Source organism: Myxocyprinus asiaticus, chromosome 41 (assembly GCF_019703515.2).
Source record: "Myxocyprinus asiaticus isolate MX2 ecotype Aquarium Trade chromosome 41, UBuf_Myxa_2, whole genome shotgun sequence".
NCBI classification, from domain to species: domain Eukaryota; kingdom Metazoa; phylum Chordata; class Actinopteri; order Cypriniformes; family Catostomidae; genus Myxocyprinus; species Myxocyprinus asiaticus.
This window is the reverse complement of record NC_059384.1, coordinates 4,322,171-4,335,204: the sequence shown is the minus strand read 5'-3', so window position 1 is coordinate 4,335,204 and position 13,034 is coordinate 4,322,171. Positions and strand designations below refer to the sequence as shown.

Below are 13,034 nucleotides of genomic sequence, written 5' to 3'. Positions count from 1 at the left end.
TATTTAAAGTACACAAGCACAAACACAAAGTTATCTAAATAAACCTAGTGCACATGGAGCCATTCTGTCTCCAGTAGTTAATAACAATAACAAAGACTAAACATTTCAGTTTAAACATTTGAATTTATCGCATCATCTCATTGTCTGTCTCTGCAGAAGGATGCTGAGCTCTTGTATAAGTCCTGTGGAAGGTTTGATTTATTGAATAAGTTCTATCAGGCAGCCGGTCAGTGGCAGCAGGCAGTAGAGACGGCAGAATCTCATGACCGCATTCACCTCCGAACAACTTACTACAGCTACGCCAAACACCTGGAGGCTATGGGAGACAAGAACCTTGCGCTGGTGTAGTGAGTGCGCACAAATACACTGTTGCGTTCGCACAGTCACAGCTACAGTAACCACCAAGAAGTCACTTAAAGGAATATTCCAGGTTCAATACAAGTTAAGCTCAATCGACAGCATTTGTGGCATAATGTTGATTACCACAACAAAACATTTTCAACTCATCCCTCCTTTTCTTTAAAAAAAAAAGCAAAAGTGGAGGTTACAGTGAGGCACTTACAATGGAAGTGAATGGGGCCAATTTTTGGAAGGTTTGAAGGCAGAAATGTGAAGCTTATAATTTTATAAACACACTTACATTAATTCTTCAACATTTAAGTCACAAATGCTGTCTATTGAGCTAAATAACCCGGAACATTCCTTTAACTCTATTTTATCTCTCCCTCCTCTGTAGTTTTGAGAAGTCAGACACACATCGGTTTGAAGTTCCAAGAATGCTCATGGATGATAACGTTTCATTGGAGATCTACATCAATAAAATGAAAGACAAGTGAGTTAGTATGCAGCGATTGTCTCATAATTACAGTCTCTGCATTCTGATTGGCTTTGATATTCTCACACTCTGTTTTCCTGTATGTGATTGGACAGGGACCTGTATAAGTGGTGGGGACATTATCTGGAGAGCCAATCGGACATGGAGGCTGCATTGCATTACTACGATTTCGCTCAGGACTATTTGTCTCAAGTGCGTGTTCACTGTTATCTGGGGAACATTCAAAAGGTATGAGGACGAGTGATTCTGTTCAATTAAATTAAATGCATTTAATCGATATGTTCCATTTAAAATACCATTGCAATCTTGATGCAACAAATTGAAAATCTGTATAATTGACAGGCGAGTGAGATAGCCAATGAGACAGGGAACAGAGCAGCATCCTATCACGTTGCACGCCAGTATGAAGGACAGGATGAAATCAGCCAATCCGTGCACTTCTATACACGAGCTCAAGCCTATAACAACGCCATCAGACTGTGTAAAGAGAATAACTTGGATGAGCAACTCATGAATCTGGCATTGCTTAGCAACCCAGAGGACATGATGGACACGGCCATGTATTATGAAGAAAAAGCAACGCACATGGACAGGGCTGTTATGCTTTATCACAAGGTATCATGCACATACATGCTAGATTTGTCAATAATATGCATTGCTTCTTGCATAAGAGTGCATGCTGTGACCAAGTTTACCACTAGGGGGTGCTGATAGCTTGTCCATTCCACCTTTTTCTCTGTCTGTGTGTCTCTTTCGGTCTCAAGGCAGGTCATGTCTCGAAGGCTTTGGAATTAGCTTTTGCAACAGAGCAGTTTGGAGCCCTGCAGCTGATTGCAGAGGACCTGAATGAGACCAGTGACCCTGCCTTACTAGCACGCTGCTCTGATTTCTTCATAAAACACGCACAGTACCAGAAAGCTGTGGAATTACTGGTGGCTGCCAAAAAGGTGAACACATACCCACCCAATCATTTCATTAAATATCTATAAACACAAACTTGTTTAAATGGTAGCATAATATACAAATAGTTCAGACAGTTTTTTTAAAAAAAAAAATTTTTTATGTCAGCAATCAGATTTCAGCTTTTTTCTTTTTGTTGTATGAAAGTCACATTAAAACTGAATTGGGAACTTTTTTACAGGTCTACATCATTTATTTTTGATACTTTTCAAATGCCTTTTATGTGTAGATTTGACTCTTTTTAGTCTTGTCCCAGACACAGACTTTTAATATTAAACTAAGAAAATCCATTATAAAAATACAAATTATTACATGTTTAAAACTATGATAATCTAAACATAGAGTGAAATAAACATAAACAATTTCAATATTTATTGTGTGAAAATTATTTCTAAAAATGTTTCAACAATTACAACTGTCCCACAGTTTTAGCATCATTTCCACCACAACAAACAATTTTGCCCCTAATAAAGTTTTTTTTTTAAAGTTAGTGTACTTGTTAATCAAGTGGATAAAACTGTCGGTGAAGAGCATGCTTGAGATGAAATATAAGACAAGTGATGTTTGATGAAAACAAAGAAAATTCAAGGTAAATATCACTTGTGACCGGAATATTTTATTAGTCCAACAAAGTTATTTTTACACCACGCTCTATCATTTTATATTGCTTTTATATTTTATTTTTTGGGTGCATCAATCCATTTGGCATTCGTAATACACTGAGGGGATGATCGGCACTCTGATAATAAACTACTGTTGTTTTTATTTCATAAATTCTTAGGGGAATGGACTCAGACGTTTCGGCGCACAGGCCTTAAAGCCTATTTATTTATAACAGAATATTTTATTAACCATCATTTACAATCAAGCTGAAATTTTGCCAAATTATAGAAAAAGTAGAAAATTTTAATTTAATTGTGTGTATTTAGGATACATCAAATATTACGTATGCAATTAGCCTTAGCAAGAGAAAGGAGTTGGCTATTTATCATTTAAAAATGTAAAAGTGATAGTTCACCCAAAAATAAAAACTCTCTCATCATTTACTCACCCTCATGACATCCCAGATGTTTATGACTTTCTTTCTTCTGCTTAACACAAACAAAGATTTTTAGAAGAATATCTCAGCTCTGTTGGTCCATACAATACAAGTGAATGGTGATCAGACCTTTCAAGCTCAAAAAATAACATAAAGGCCACATATAAGTAATCCATATGACTCAAGTGGTTTAATCCATACCTTCTGCAGCATTGCAATCACTTTGGGTGAGAAACAGATCAATATTTAAATCCTTTTTTACTATAATTATCTACTTTCATTTTTAAAATGCGAAAGTAGTGAAAGTGGAGATTTATAGTAAAAAAAAAAAGGAATTAAATATTGATCTGTTTCTCACCAACAACTATTATATCACTTCTGAAGACATGGATTAAAACACTGGAGTCTTATGGATTACTTTTATGCTACCTTTATGTTATTTCGGAGCTTAAAATGTCTGGTCACCATTCACTTGCATTGTATGGACCAACAGAGCTCAGATATTCTTCTAAAAATCTTTGTCTGTGTTCAACAGATGAAAGAAAGTCATAAACATCTGGGATAGCATGAGGGTGAGTAAATAATGAGAGAGTTTTCATTTTTAAGGTGAACTGTTCCTTTAAAAATGTCATTTTCAGCACAGAATTCTATTAAACACAATACAGAATTTGAGATGTTCTGGAAATTACACTGTGGTGGGAATTTTAATGACTTTCAGACAAAATGACACAAAAGTTTAAAAAATTAGTTACACCCATAAATGAATTTGTGTGTTTGTGTTTAGTACAATGAGGCACTCCAGTTGTGTTTGGACCAGAGTTTGACCATCACCGAAGATCTGGCTGAAAGTCTGACGGTGCCGCGAGACTCAGCCCATCTGTCTGAGACCGGGCGAAAGGAACTGCTGGAGAAAATCGCAGACTGTTGTATGCGGCAGGGCAACTACCACCTAGCAACTAAGAAATACACACAGGCCGGCAACAAGATAAAGGTTTGGCATTTGCACAAAATGATTCCATAATCAATACAAATACATAAATATACATAATCTTATTTCACAGCTTTGTGGAAAAATCGTCTCTAATTGGTCAATCGCAGCATTCTGCGTCCAAAATTTCATACATAGCTGTGATGGTTTTCAAATCAATAATTCCTGTAGTTTTATATACAGTATCTTACATCACTCTGAAATAAGTTTTCACCAGCCTCCTTTAGAGAAACAATATCATGCTTTTCTTTTGTTCTCGTCTTTTTCATTGACAGGCGATGCGAGCGCTGTTAAAGTCCGGCGATACAGAGAAAATAGTATTTTTTGCAGGTGTTTCCAGACAGAAGGAAATTTATGTAATGGCAGCAAACTACTTGCAGTCACTGGACTGGAGGAATGACCCGGAGATCATAAAGAATATTATTGGCTTCTACACAAAAGGACGAGCCCTTGACCTGCTCGCTGGCTTCTATGAGGCTTGTGCCGAGGTACAGAGAGTGTGTTTCTGGGATTTCTGCAAAAAATTATTTTGATTAAAAATTAATCAGTATGCGTCTTTCTTTCAGTGAAAATATGGAAACGTTCTTAAAATAAGATACATTTACTTGAGAAGTAAAATTACATAAGATGTTAAAGAAATAGTTCACCCCAAAATGCTAATTCTTTCATCTTTTTATCACCCTTATGTCGTCTTAAACGTTCTTCTTCTGTGGAACGCAAACAAAGATATTTTGATGGAGATATGAGGTGTTTTTGTCCATACAGTGCAAGTCAATAGGGTCCAAACTTTCAATCTCCAAAAAGCACATATGACTCGAGTGGTTTTATCCAAGTCTTCTGAAGTGATACGATTGGTTTTGGGTGAAAACAGACCAAATTGTAAGTCCTTTTTCTCTGTAAATCTTGACATCTGCAGTCTCCTTTGCAGGATCATGATTTGAAGCTCGATTACACTTCCTCGCACTTGTCGCATGCATAGAGCACTGTACTCGAGTCATATGGATTAACCACCTGAGACCCGAGTGTGACTGCTGTGTGCATTTTCTATTTCCCTTTTTAATTTGACATAAGTAGCACCTAATAAACAAGCAAAAAAAAATAAACCTTGATCCAAGGTTTCTGATTCGGATAGATTCGTACAGTTCTGGTCGGAACGACGTGCTCTACGCACGTTCTGATGAAACACATTACGCTATCAGCGTAAAGCTCGATGTCGTCATCAGAGGCGGACCAGAACATTTCCCAGTCCGTGTGATCAAAACAGTCTTGTAGCATAGAATCTGATTGGTCCGACCAGCACTGGATCGTTCTGAGGGTGGGTGCTTCCTGTTTCAATTTCTGCCTGTAAGCGGGCAGAAGCAGAATGGAAGAGTGGTCCGATTTGCCAAATGGTGGGCGGGGGAGGGATTTGTAGCCATCCCGGAACGGAGAGTAGCAATGGTCCAAAACCCGGTCCCCTCGTGTGTTGAAACTAATGTGCTGGTGATATTTTGGTGCGACTGATTTTAAACTGGCTTTATTAAAGTCCCCGGTCACAATGAACGCGGCCTCAGGGTGCGCGGTTTCCTGCTCACTTATACTCCCATACAGTTCCTTGAGTGCCCGGTCTGTGTCGGCTTGTGGCGGGATGTACACAGCAGTGATAAAGACCGCTGAGAATTCCCTCGGTAGCCAGAATGGTCTACACAGAAGCATAAGAAATTCCAGATCAGGAGAGCAGAAAGACTTGATAGAATGTACGTTCCTCTGATCACACCAGGATTTGTTGATCATAAATGCGCTAAAATGCGCATTTATGTACACATTAGTGCGCATTGTGTTTAGCAGCGTGGCGTTTAGCAATAAATAACAAAACAATTATAAATGGCATATCAGATGAATCTAGAGACTCTAATCTTTTGACTCAAACAGGTTTCAATTAAAAAATGTAAATAGGTTTCTAACCAGATATAGTTTTGTTGGTGTTTCTCCCAAAGACAAACTCCGCTGTGATCGGCGCCATGTTGTTTTGTCACATGACTCACATGACTTTACTGACAGCACAGAGTCTTCTGAACTGAGCTCAGTCAGTTTAAATTAATTTAAATTATGCATTGCCTATAGCGAAGCCAAAATACAACGTCCACCCATGTGTACGAATGGTCACATGAGGTTAACTTTATGCTGCCTTTATGTCCGTTTTGGAGCTTGAAAATCTGGACTCCATTGACTGGATTGTATGGACTAAAAACTTCATATCTCTATCAAAATATCTTCATTTGTGTTCCACAGAAGACAGAAAGTCATACGAGTTTGAGATGGCATAAGGGTGCGTAAATGATAAGAGAATTATTGTTTTTGGTTCTTGTTTTCAGAGAAATCTAACACAGTTATGCAAGGTTTATGATTGAAAACAAGGGGGGAAAATTGCCATTGTGGTAAGAAAAATAAACCTAATTCAAAGGGAAAACAACCTTATTTTCTTACCAAACTGGCATCTAATGTGATTTTGCTTCTCTGGTAAAAGTGTCTTGTTTTAAATATGTCTTAATATTTTACTAGAAAAATTATTTTATTTTTTTCCCGCAGTGTAGTACTGTGCAATTGACAGTGCTGAGCAAAGGAATATTACTTAGTCGATTTAATATTTGAAAATGAGGCAAAACAGAAAATGGAACTTGCTGCTGATGTTTTATTTAATCAGGATGCCATCAGGATGATCCTGACTTGTAAAAGTAAATGAGGTAATTACTTTGACAGGTGGAAATCGATGATTATCAGAATTATGAGAAGGCGTATGGTGCTCTGACAGAGGCGTGTAAGTGTTTGACTAAAGCTAAGAGTCGCAGTGGAGACGAGGCAGACAGCAGACTTCTCATACTAACACACAGACTTAGCCTTATCAAGAGATTCATTCAGGCACAAAGGTAATTATGAAATATTTTCAAGTCTCTCTCCATTTTTCTATCTTTAATCAAATGTTTTATTTGTGCACGCTGTCAACACCTGTGTTTACTATTGTGTATTTTTCCTTGTATGTGCTTAGGTTGCATGAAGAGGATACAGTGGAAGCATTATGTTTGTGTGAGTCTCTGCTGGATGAGAAGGATCTGGACACTGCGGTGCGTGTTGGAGATGTGTATGGGTTCCTAGTGGAACACTACTGCCAACAGGGCAAATTCCAGCAGGTATGTGTGCTGCTACATAACTCTCTAGAGCAATCTGGGCTCATTGACATGACTAGACATGTGACCAATTGTGAATCGTCCCATCCGTTCGGCACGGCTCTCTGTCCTAAGTACAGTTATCTAACAGTGCTGAGAAATCAGGGCCAAGAACGGTTACCAAAGCCTGTTACTCAGCGTGTTTAGAAACATTCTGCCTGATGGTGGAAAAACGCTTCATTCATTCATTCATTCATTCAACGCTTTGGGCTCATTAAATATCCTGTTTCGCTTGAAAATGTGTCACATTATGAAAGAAAACTGGGTTGCGAACACCATTTCATGTTGACTTTAAGTTTTAACATCCATTTCCAATATAATTCATTTTAATCTGTTTTTGTATGTGTATTAGGCATGGAGTAAACTCGAGGACTTGAGATCGGCACGCCCCAACATAAATATGAGCTTATATGTAAGTCAAAGCAGTCTTGAGGCACTACAGAATGCCGCTGGAATCCGCCTCGCCTATGGAGACACCTCCAATACATGTGCTGCCGATGAAGATGAAGTGGAGGAAGATGAGAACATCAATCATTGAGAAAAAAGTTATTGCCTTTAGGGGGTTGATCCTTACGATACCAACAGTTACTTGCACGCATTTCCCAGTGCACCCAAAACACACACTACTAGCCTACAAGTCTGCCTAGGAGTCTTGGTTTGCTCACCCACTCTCTTAAAAGGATTATTTCAGGTTCAATACAAGTTCAGCCCAATTAGCAGGCATAATGTTGATTACCACAAACATTTATTTCGACTTGTCACTTCCATTGTTAGTGCATCAGTGTAACCTCGATTTATGCTTTTTTAAATAAAAGGAGGGACAAGTCGAAATGAGGTTATTTTGCTGTGGTAATCAACATTATGCCACAAATGCTGTTGATTTAGCTTAACTTGTATTGAACCTGGAATATTCCTTTAAAATGTGCCATATCACTAAGGGACTGCTAGAATTTCTCAGTCTAGTAAATGGATGGGTTGTGTGATTTTGACTTTAAAGCTACTTTGCGGGTTGCCTTAAAGGGATAGTTCACCCAAAAATGAAAATTCTCTCATCATTTACTCACCCTCGTGCCATCCCAGATGTTTACAACTTTCTTCTTTCTTCTTCTATCTGCTCTGTAGGTCCATACAATGCAAGTGGATGGTGATCAGACCTTTCAAGCTTCAAAAATCACTTTAAAGTCAACATAAAAGTTATCCAAATGACTCCAGTGGTTAACTTCATGTCTTCTGAAGCGATGCTATCACTTTGGGTGAGAAACAGATCAATATTTAATTCATTTTTTACTATAAATCTCTGGTTTCACTTTCTGACTGTGAAAGTGAAAGTAAAAGTGGAGATTTATAGTAAAAAGGAAGGAAAATATTGATCTGTTTCTCAGCAACACTCAACTGTTTCTCAATTATATCGCTTCTGAAGATATGGATTTAACCACTGGATAAAATGCTGCCATTATGTGATCTGTGGAGCTTGAAAGGCCTGGTCACCATCCACTTGCATTGTATGGACCTACAGAGCTGAGATATTCTTCTAAAAATCTTCGTTTGCATTCAGCAGCAGAAAGAAAGTCATTCACATCTGGGATGTCATGAGGGTGAGTAAATGATGAGAGAATTTTTATTTTTGGGTGATCTGTCACTTTAAGTAATGCACAGGATATATACCCAGTATGCTGAGATGTCTGTTTTAGATCTTTTCATCTGGAAAGCATCTGCTAAACATCTTATAAAGATCCAATTCACAAACATTCTAAATCATAAAGGTCTCACAGACATCTGCTGGATGTTATTGACATCCGAGACAAAATGATGAGCAAACAACCTAAAATAGACGTCTTCCAGATCTAAACACACAAATCGAATAGACGTCTGGGTGATGTACATGTGCTATCAGGGTATGTAATGTAATGTGCGCTGGCCTTTTAAAAGAGGAATCAGTGGGACCACAATCTTTAAGTCATTTTGTATAATTTATTTAATGACCTGACTTGTTCTGCTATCTTTGTAACATATACCTTGTATACATTTTAATAACATTTTCTACTTATTTACTCCTTTGTTGAGAGGATGCAAAATAATAATAAAAAAATGCCAAAGTTGCTTTTGTCTATGTAAATACAGTTTATGCATTTCAATGCATCACTCGAAGTAGATCGCGAACACTGTTGCCACTGTGTACAGATCTCGATTTTCGTAGTTGATTGTGATGTAGTTGTCGACATCAGCGTCCCACAGAGCCCGGCTCACGATCTTCACTGATTGGCCCGTCTTACCGCCGACCGCGATATTGACGACGAACCGATATCGGTCGAACATCGTCTTCAGCATGGCCAGTATATTCCCTCGCACATTCTCTGAGATAGACCGGCACACGTCGTGGTCGTATCCTCTTTCAGCAAATCCATCCCTGACCAGTTCTTCGCATTTCTCCCGAATCAGATGTGGTTGAAATTTGAGGGCAGGTCCCAGTTGAAAGGGATTAGGGCGAGATATTTTGTGGTTCGATTCACACACCGGGCGTTCTCGGTTTTTCCCGTTGGTGTGTCTATCAGAATTGTTCGTCTCAACGTGAATCTTTGGATCTGACATTTCTGCTGCGCTTTAAAGCTGCTGGCTTGAATAACGTGTTTGTTCTGCGTTATTTTGCATCAATAGATACAGAAACATGTGCAGTGAATTGGAAGTCTGAAGATCTTCTGACGATCTGCTAACGGTCTCAGCGAGTCTGAGTTTCAAATATCAATATGAGGGTCGATCTAACGAAAACAAAACAAAAAAATATTTAGCATATTTTGCATAGGAGAAAATTACATCGTTTTAGGACCATAAGGAACTTTTGCACTGTGAAATAATTTTCATTAAGCTTGAGGACATTTCCACAATTATCATTAACTACGTTTCCATCCAAGGATTTTTTTTTAGCGCATCAAAATTAAACTGATTGAAATTTCACAAGTGTTGACATAATATTTTTCCGTATAACTTCCGTTAAAACATATAATTTCTGTGCACAAAGATGTTTTAAATAAAAAATAAATACACAATACTAGGAGAAAAGCTTAAGTGTGATTTTTCTGGAACACTAACATATAGCCCAATTCTATTAAATTATTGTTTAGCTTTTGAAAAAAATGCCGGCAAAATATACCTGTATTAAATTAAATAAATTACCACACGAAAAACGCATTAAATTAAAAAAAAAAAAAAAACAAACAAATATATACATATACATATATATATATATATATATATATATATATATATATATATATATATATATGCCTTTTCTTTACACAAACTTAAATTAGCCTTACCCTGTTAATAAAGTCGGCTGAATGATATTTTCTATACTTCAAGACTATAAACTATCAGAACTATTTGTCCAATGCTGAGTTCACTTTCAGAAAACAAGCTTTTGAACATTTTAAACGTTTAAATATTTTAAATCTAACGCTCTTTACATCGGATCGCATTTGCTGAGCTTCTTCAGAAAATGTAAATTGCATTATGACGCTAAAATTAATTTTAGATGATAATTAAGTTCAGTTGGTCGTTAAAAGTTGCTGGACAGATATACAGGACATAATGCAGTTGTGATGGCAGTGCGACAGCTCCCTTTTGATTGCATTTATTTGTGAATTAAAATGCCAGTAAGCTGACTAATTTGAATGAATTGTCTCAATAGTCTCCCCATTTTACCAAAACTTCAGAGGAAAAAAAAAATAGGGACATCTGGCAGGTGAAATGTTCACAGTTAGCGATATACACATATTTCTGTATGGAAACGGCTTAAGGGCAGATTTCTTTTGTGATAAACCAAAACTTATGCGACAAAGTGTTTTTTTTTTTTTTTAAACATGACGTCATCATGCACACCATTTTTATTGATGAAAGGCCATTTGAATGGAAACAGGCAGAAGATGGCAAATTTCCCCAAAAAATGTATGCATTTTCACTTTGTAGATAACAAAATACCGTGAGAAGTGGACGGAAATTAGGCTATTGTCCTGCAAATAATAATTTTCTTTATTAGTAGGTTATTTTTGTCTTGTTTTCCAATAAAAACATATCTGAATATTCTTAAAACAAGATATATATTTACTTGACTATCAAAATGGCGTGCGATGTTAATTTTGTCATATTTTTCTATAAATAAGAATTGTGTAGGCATAAACTTTATGCTTAAAATAAGAAGAAAAAAATGCCAATGGGGTAAAAAAAATTAATAAAAATAATAATAAAAGCAAGGCAAATAGGCTAATTTTTCTCATTTTAAAGGAATATTCTGGGTTCAATACAAGTTAAGCTCAATCAGCAGTGTTTGTGGCATAATATTAATTACCACAAAAAATCCTTTCGACTCTGTCCTTTTCTTTAAAAAAAAAAAAAAAAAGTTGGGTTACATTGAGGCACTTACAATGGAAGTCAGTGTGGCCAATTTTTAAACATTAAAAATACATGCTGTTGAGGCCTGGGTAGCTCAAGGAGTAAAGAGGCTGACTAGCACTCCCTAGCAACCAAATTGGCCCTGTTGCTAGGGAGGGTAGAGTCACATGGGGTAACCTCCTCATGGTGGCTATAATGTGGTTCTCACTCTCGGTGGGGCGCGTGGTGAGTTGTGTGTGGATGCTGCAGAGAATAGCATGAGCCTCCACACGCCCTGTGTCTCAGTGGTAATGCGGTGAACAAGTCACGTGATAAGATGCGTGGATTGACGGTCTCAGACGCGGAGGCAACTGAGATTCATCCTCGCCATCCAGATTGAGGCGAGTCACTGTGCCACCTCGAGGACTTAGAGCACATTGGGAATTGGGCATTCCAAATTGGGGAGAAAATAAAAATAAAAAAAATATACGCTGTTTCAAAATAATAGCCACAAGATGTAAACAATATCAGAATCAGAATGAGCTTTGTGCACGGGAAGCTTCTGTCACCAAGACAAATTCCTTGCATGTGTCAGCGTACTTGGCAATAAACAATACAAGACAGAGATAATAATAATAATAAAAAAAAATAGAATAAAAATGAAATAGAAAATATTAGTAAATATGTTTGTTAACCTGATTTTAGTGTGATAAAATCAAATATTAACCTTTTCTCTTATAGTTATAGCCAATTTGACAACTTCATTGCCACGAGGATGTAATGCCAACAAACGAAGCCCTAAAACAACTGTACAAATGACCATTTATACAACTTTACAGCTCAAATAATACATGAGTTTTAACTGAAGAATGAATGGAAGTGCTTTTATAAAATTAGAAGCTTCAAAAGTGTTTAAACCCTCCAAAAATTGGTCACGTTCACTTTTATTGTCCCCATTGACTTCCATTGGCCTCACTGTAACACAGATTTTTGCTTTTTTGATTTAAAGAAAAGAAGGGATGTGTCAAAATTAATTTTTGTGGTATTCAACATTATGCCACAAACGCTGTCGATTGAGCTTAATTTGTATTGAACCACGAATATTCCTTTAAGCATAAACCTCACTAAATTCAGTTAGATTTCTTTGAAAACAAAACATATTATCTAATGCCATTTTGCTTGTCAAGTAAATTGATCTTGTTTAAGAATGCTTAGATGTTTTTTAACTATATAAAAATATTGTAATTTTTATTTAAATATAATTTGGTTATATAAACATTTTACAAATTGAAGTAGGATTTGATACCGTTTCAGGCAAATACCGAAGAAGCTAAGCAATAATTGCTCTGGATTTACAAATGGTTTCCATTGTAAAGGACAAAGGGGGGCTGAGCTTCTTCAAGGACCCTTGATCCATCTTATATTTACCAAACAGAATAACCAATTCAGCAACTGTGTTTCAGCAACAGGGAACAACTAGACATCATTGAAAATGACAGATATAAGGCCAAATTCTCCAATGTTTATTTGGTTACAAAACAATTTTTTTTTGTCAGATCCAGCAGTAAAACATTCATTCAAAGATGTTACTACTTCGTTATAGAATTTCAGTGTAAATTTTATCTCATTTTGATATATTTCACA

The 13,034-nt window shown here is 36.8% G+C and overlaps 2 protein-coding genes across 3 annotated transcripts in view; one reads left to right on the top strand and one right to left on the bottom strand.

Annotated features, from left to right (window-relative positions):
* Window positions 1–9,116, top strand: part of ift140 (intraflagellar transport 140 homolog (Chlamydomonas)) — a 61,385-nt gene extending 52,269 nt beyond the window's left edge. For both annotated transcript variants that reach the window (XM_051681983.1, XM_051681984.1), the window contains 10 exons: window positions 157–347; window positions 737–832; window positions 931–1,063; window positions 1,178–1,450; window positions 1,600–1,782; window positions 3,619–3,825; window positions 4,098–4,310; window positions 6,562–6,728; window positions 6,848–6,989; window positions 7,378–9,116. In XM_051681983.1, the coding sequence (XP_051537943.1) occupies window positions 157–347; window positions 737–832; window positions 931–1,063; window positions 1,178–1,450; window positions 1,600–1,782; window positions 3,619–3,825; window positions 4,098–4,310; window positions 6,562–6,728; window positions 6,848–6,989; window positions 7,378–7,563 (1,791 nt within the window). In that variant the 3' untranslated portion in view covers window positions 7,564–9,116. The remainder of the gene's footprint in view (window positions 1–156; window positions 348–736; window positions 833–930; window positions 1,064–1,177; window positions 1,451–1,599; window positions 1,783–3,618; window positions 3,826–4,097; window positions 4,311–6,561; window positions 6,729–6,847; window positions 6,990–7,377) is intronic.
* A 48-nt stretch (window positions 9,117–9,164) lies between these two features.
* On the bottom strand, window positions 9,165–9,614 carry LOC127431685 (dynein light chain Tctex-type protein 2). The gene has a single exon (XM_051682201.1). It carries the CDS (start codon window positions 9,612–9,614, stop codon window positions 9,165–9,167), a length of 450 nt encoding a protein of 149 aa, XP_051538161.1.
* Between the last annotated feature and the right edge of the window lie 3,420 nt (window positions 9,615–13,034).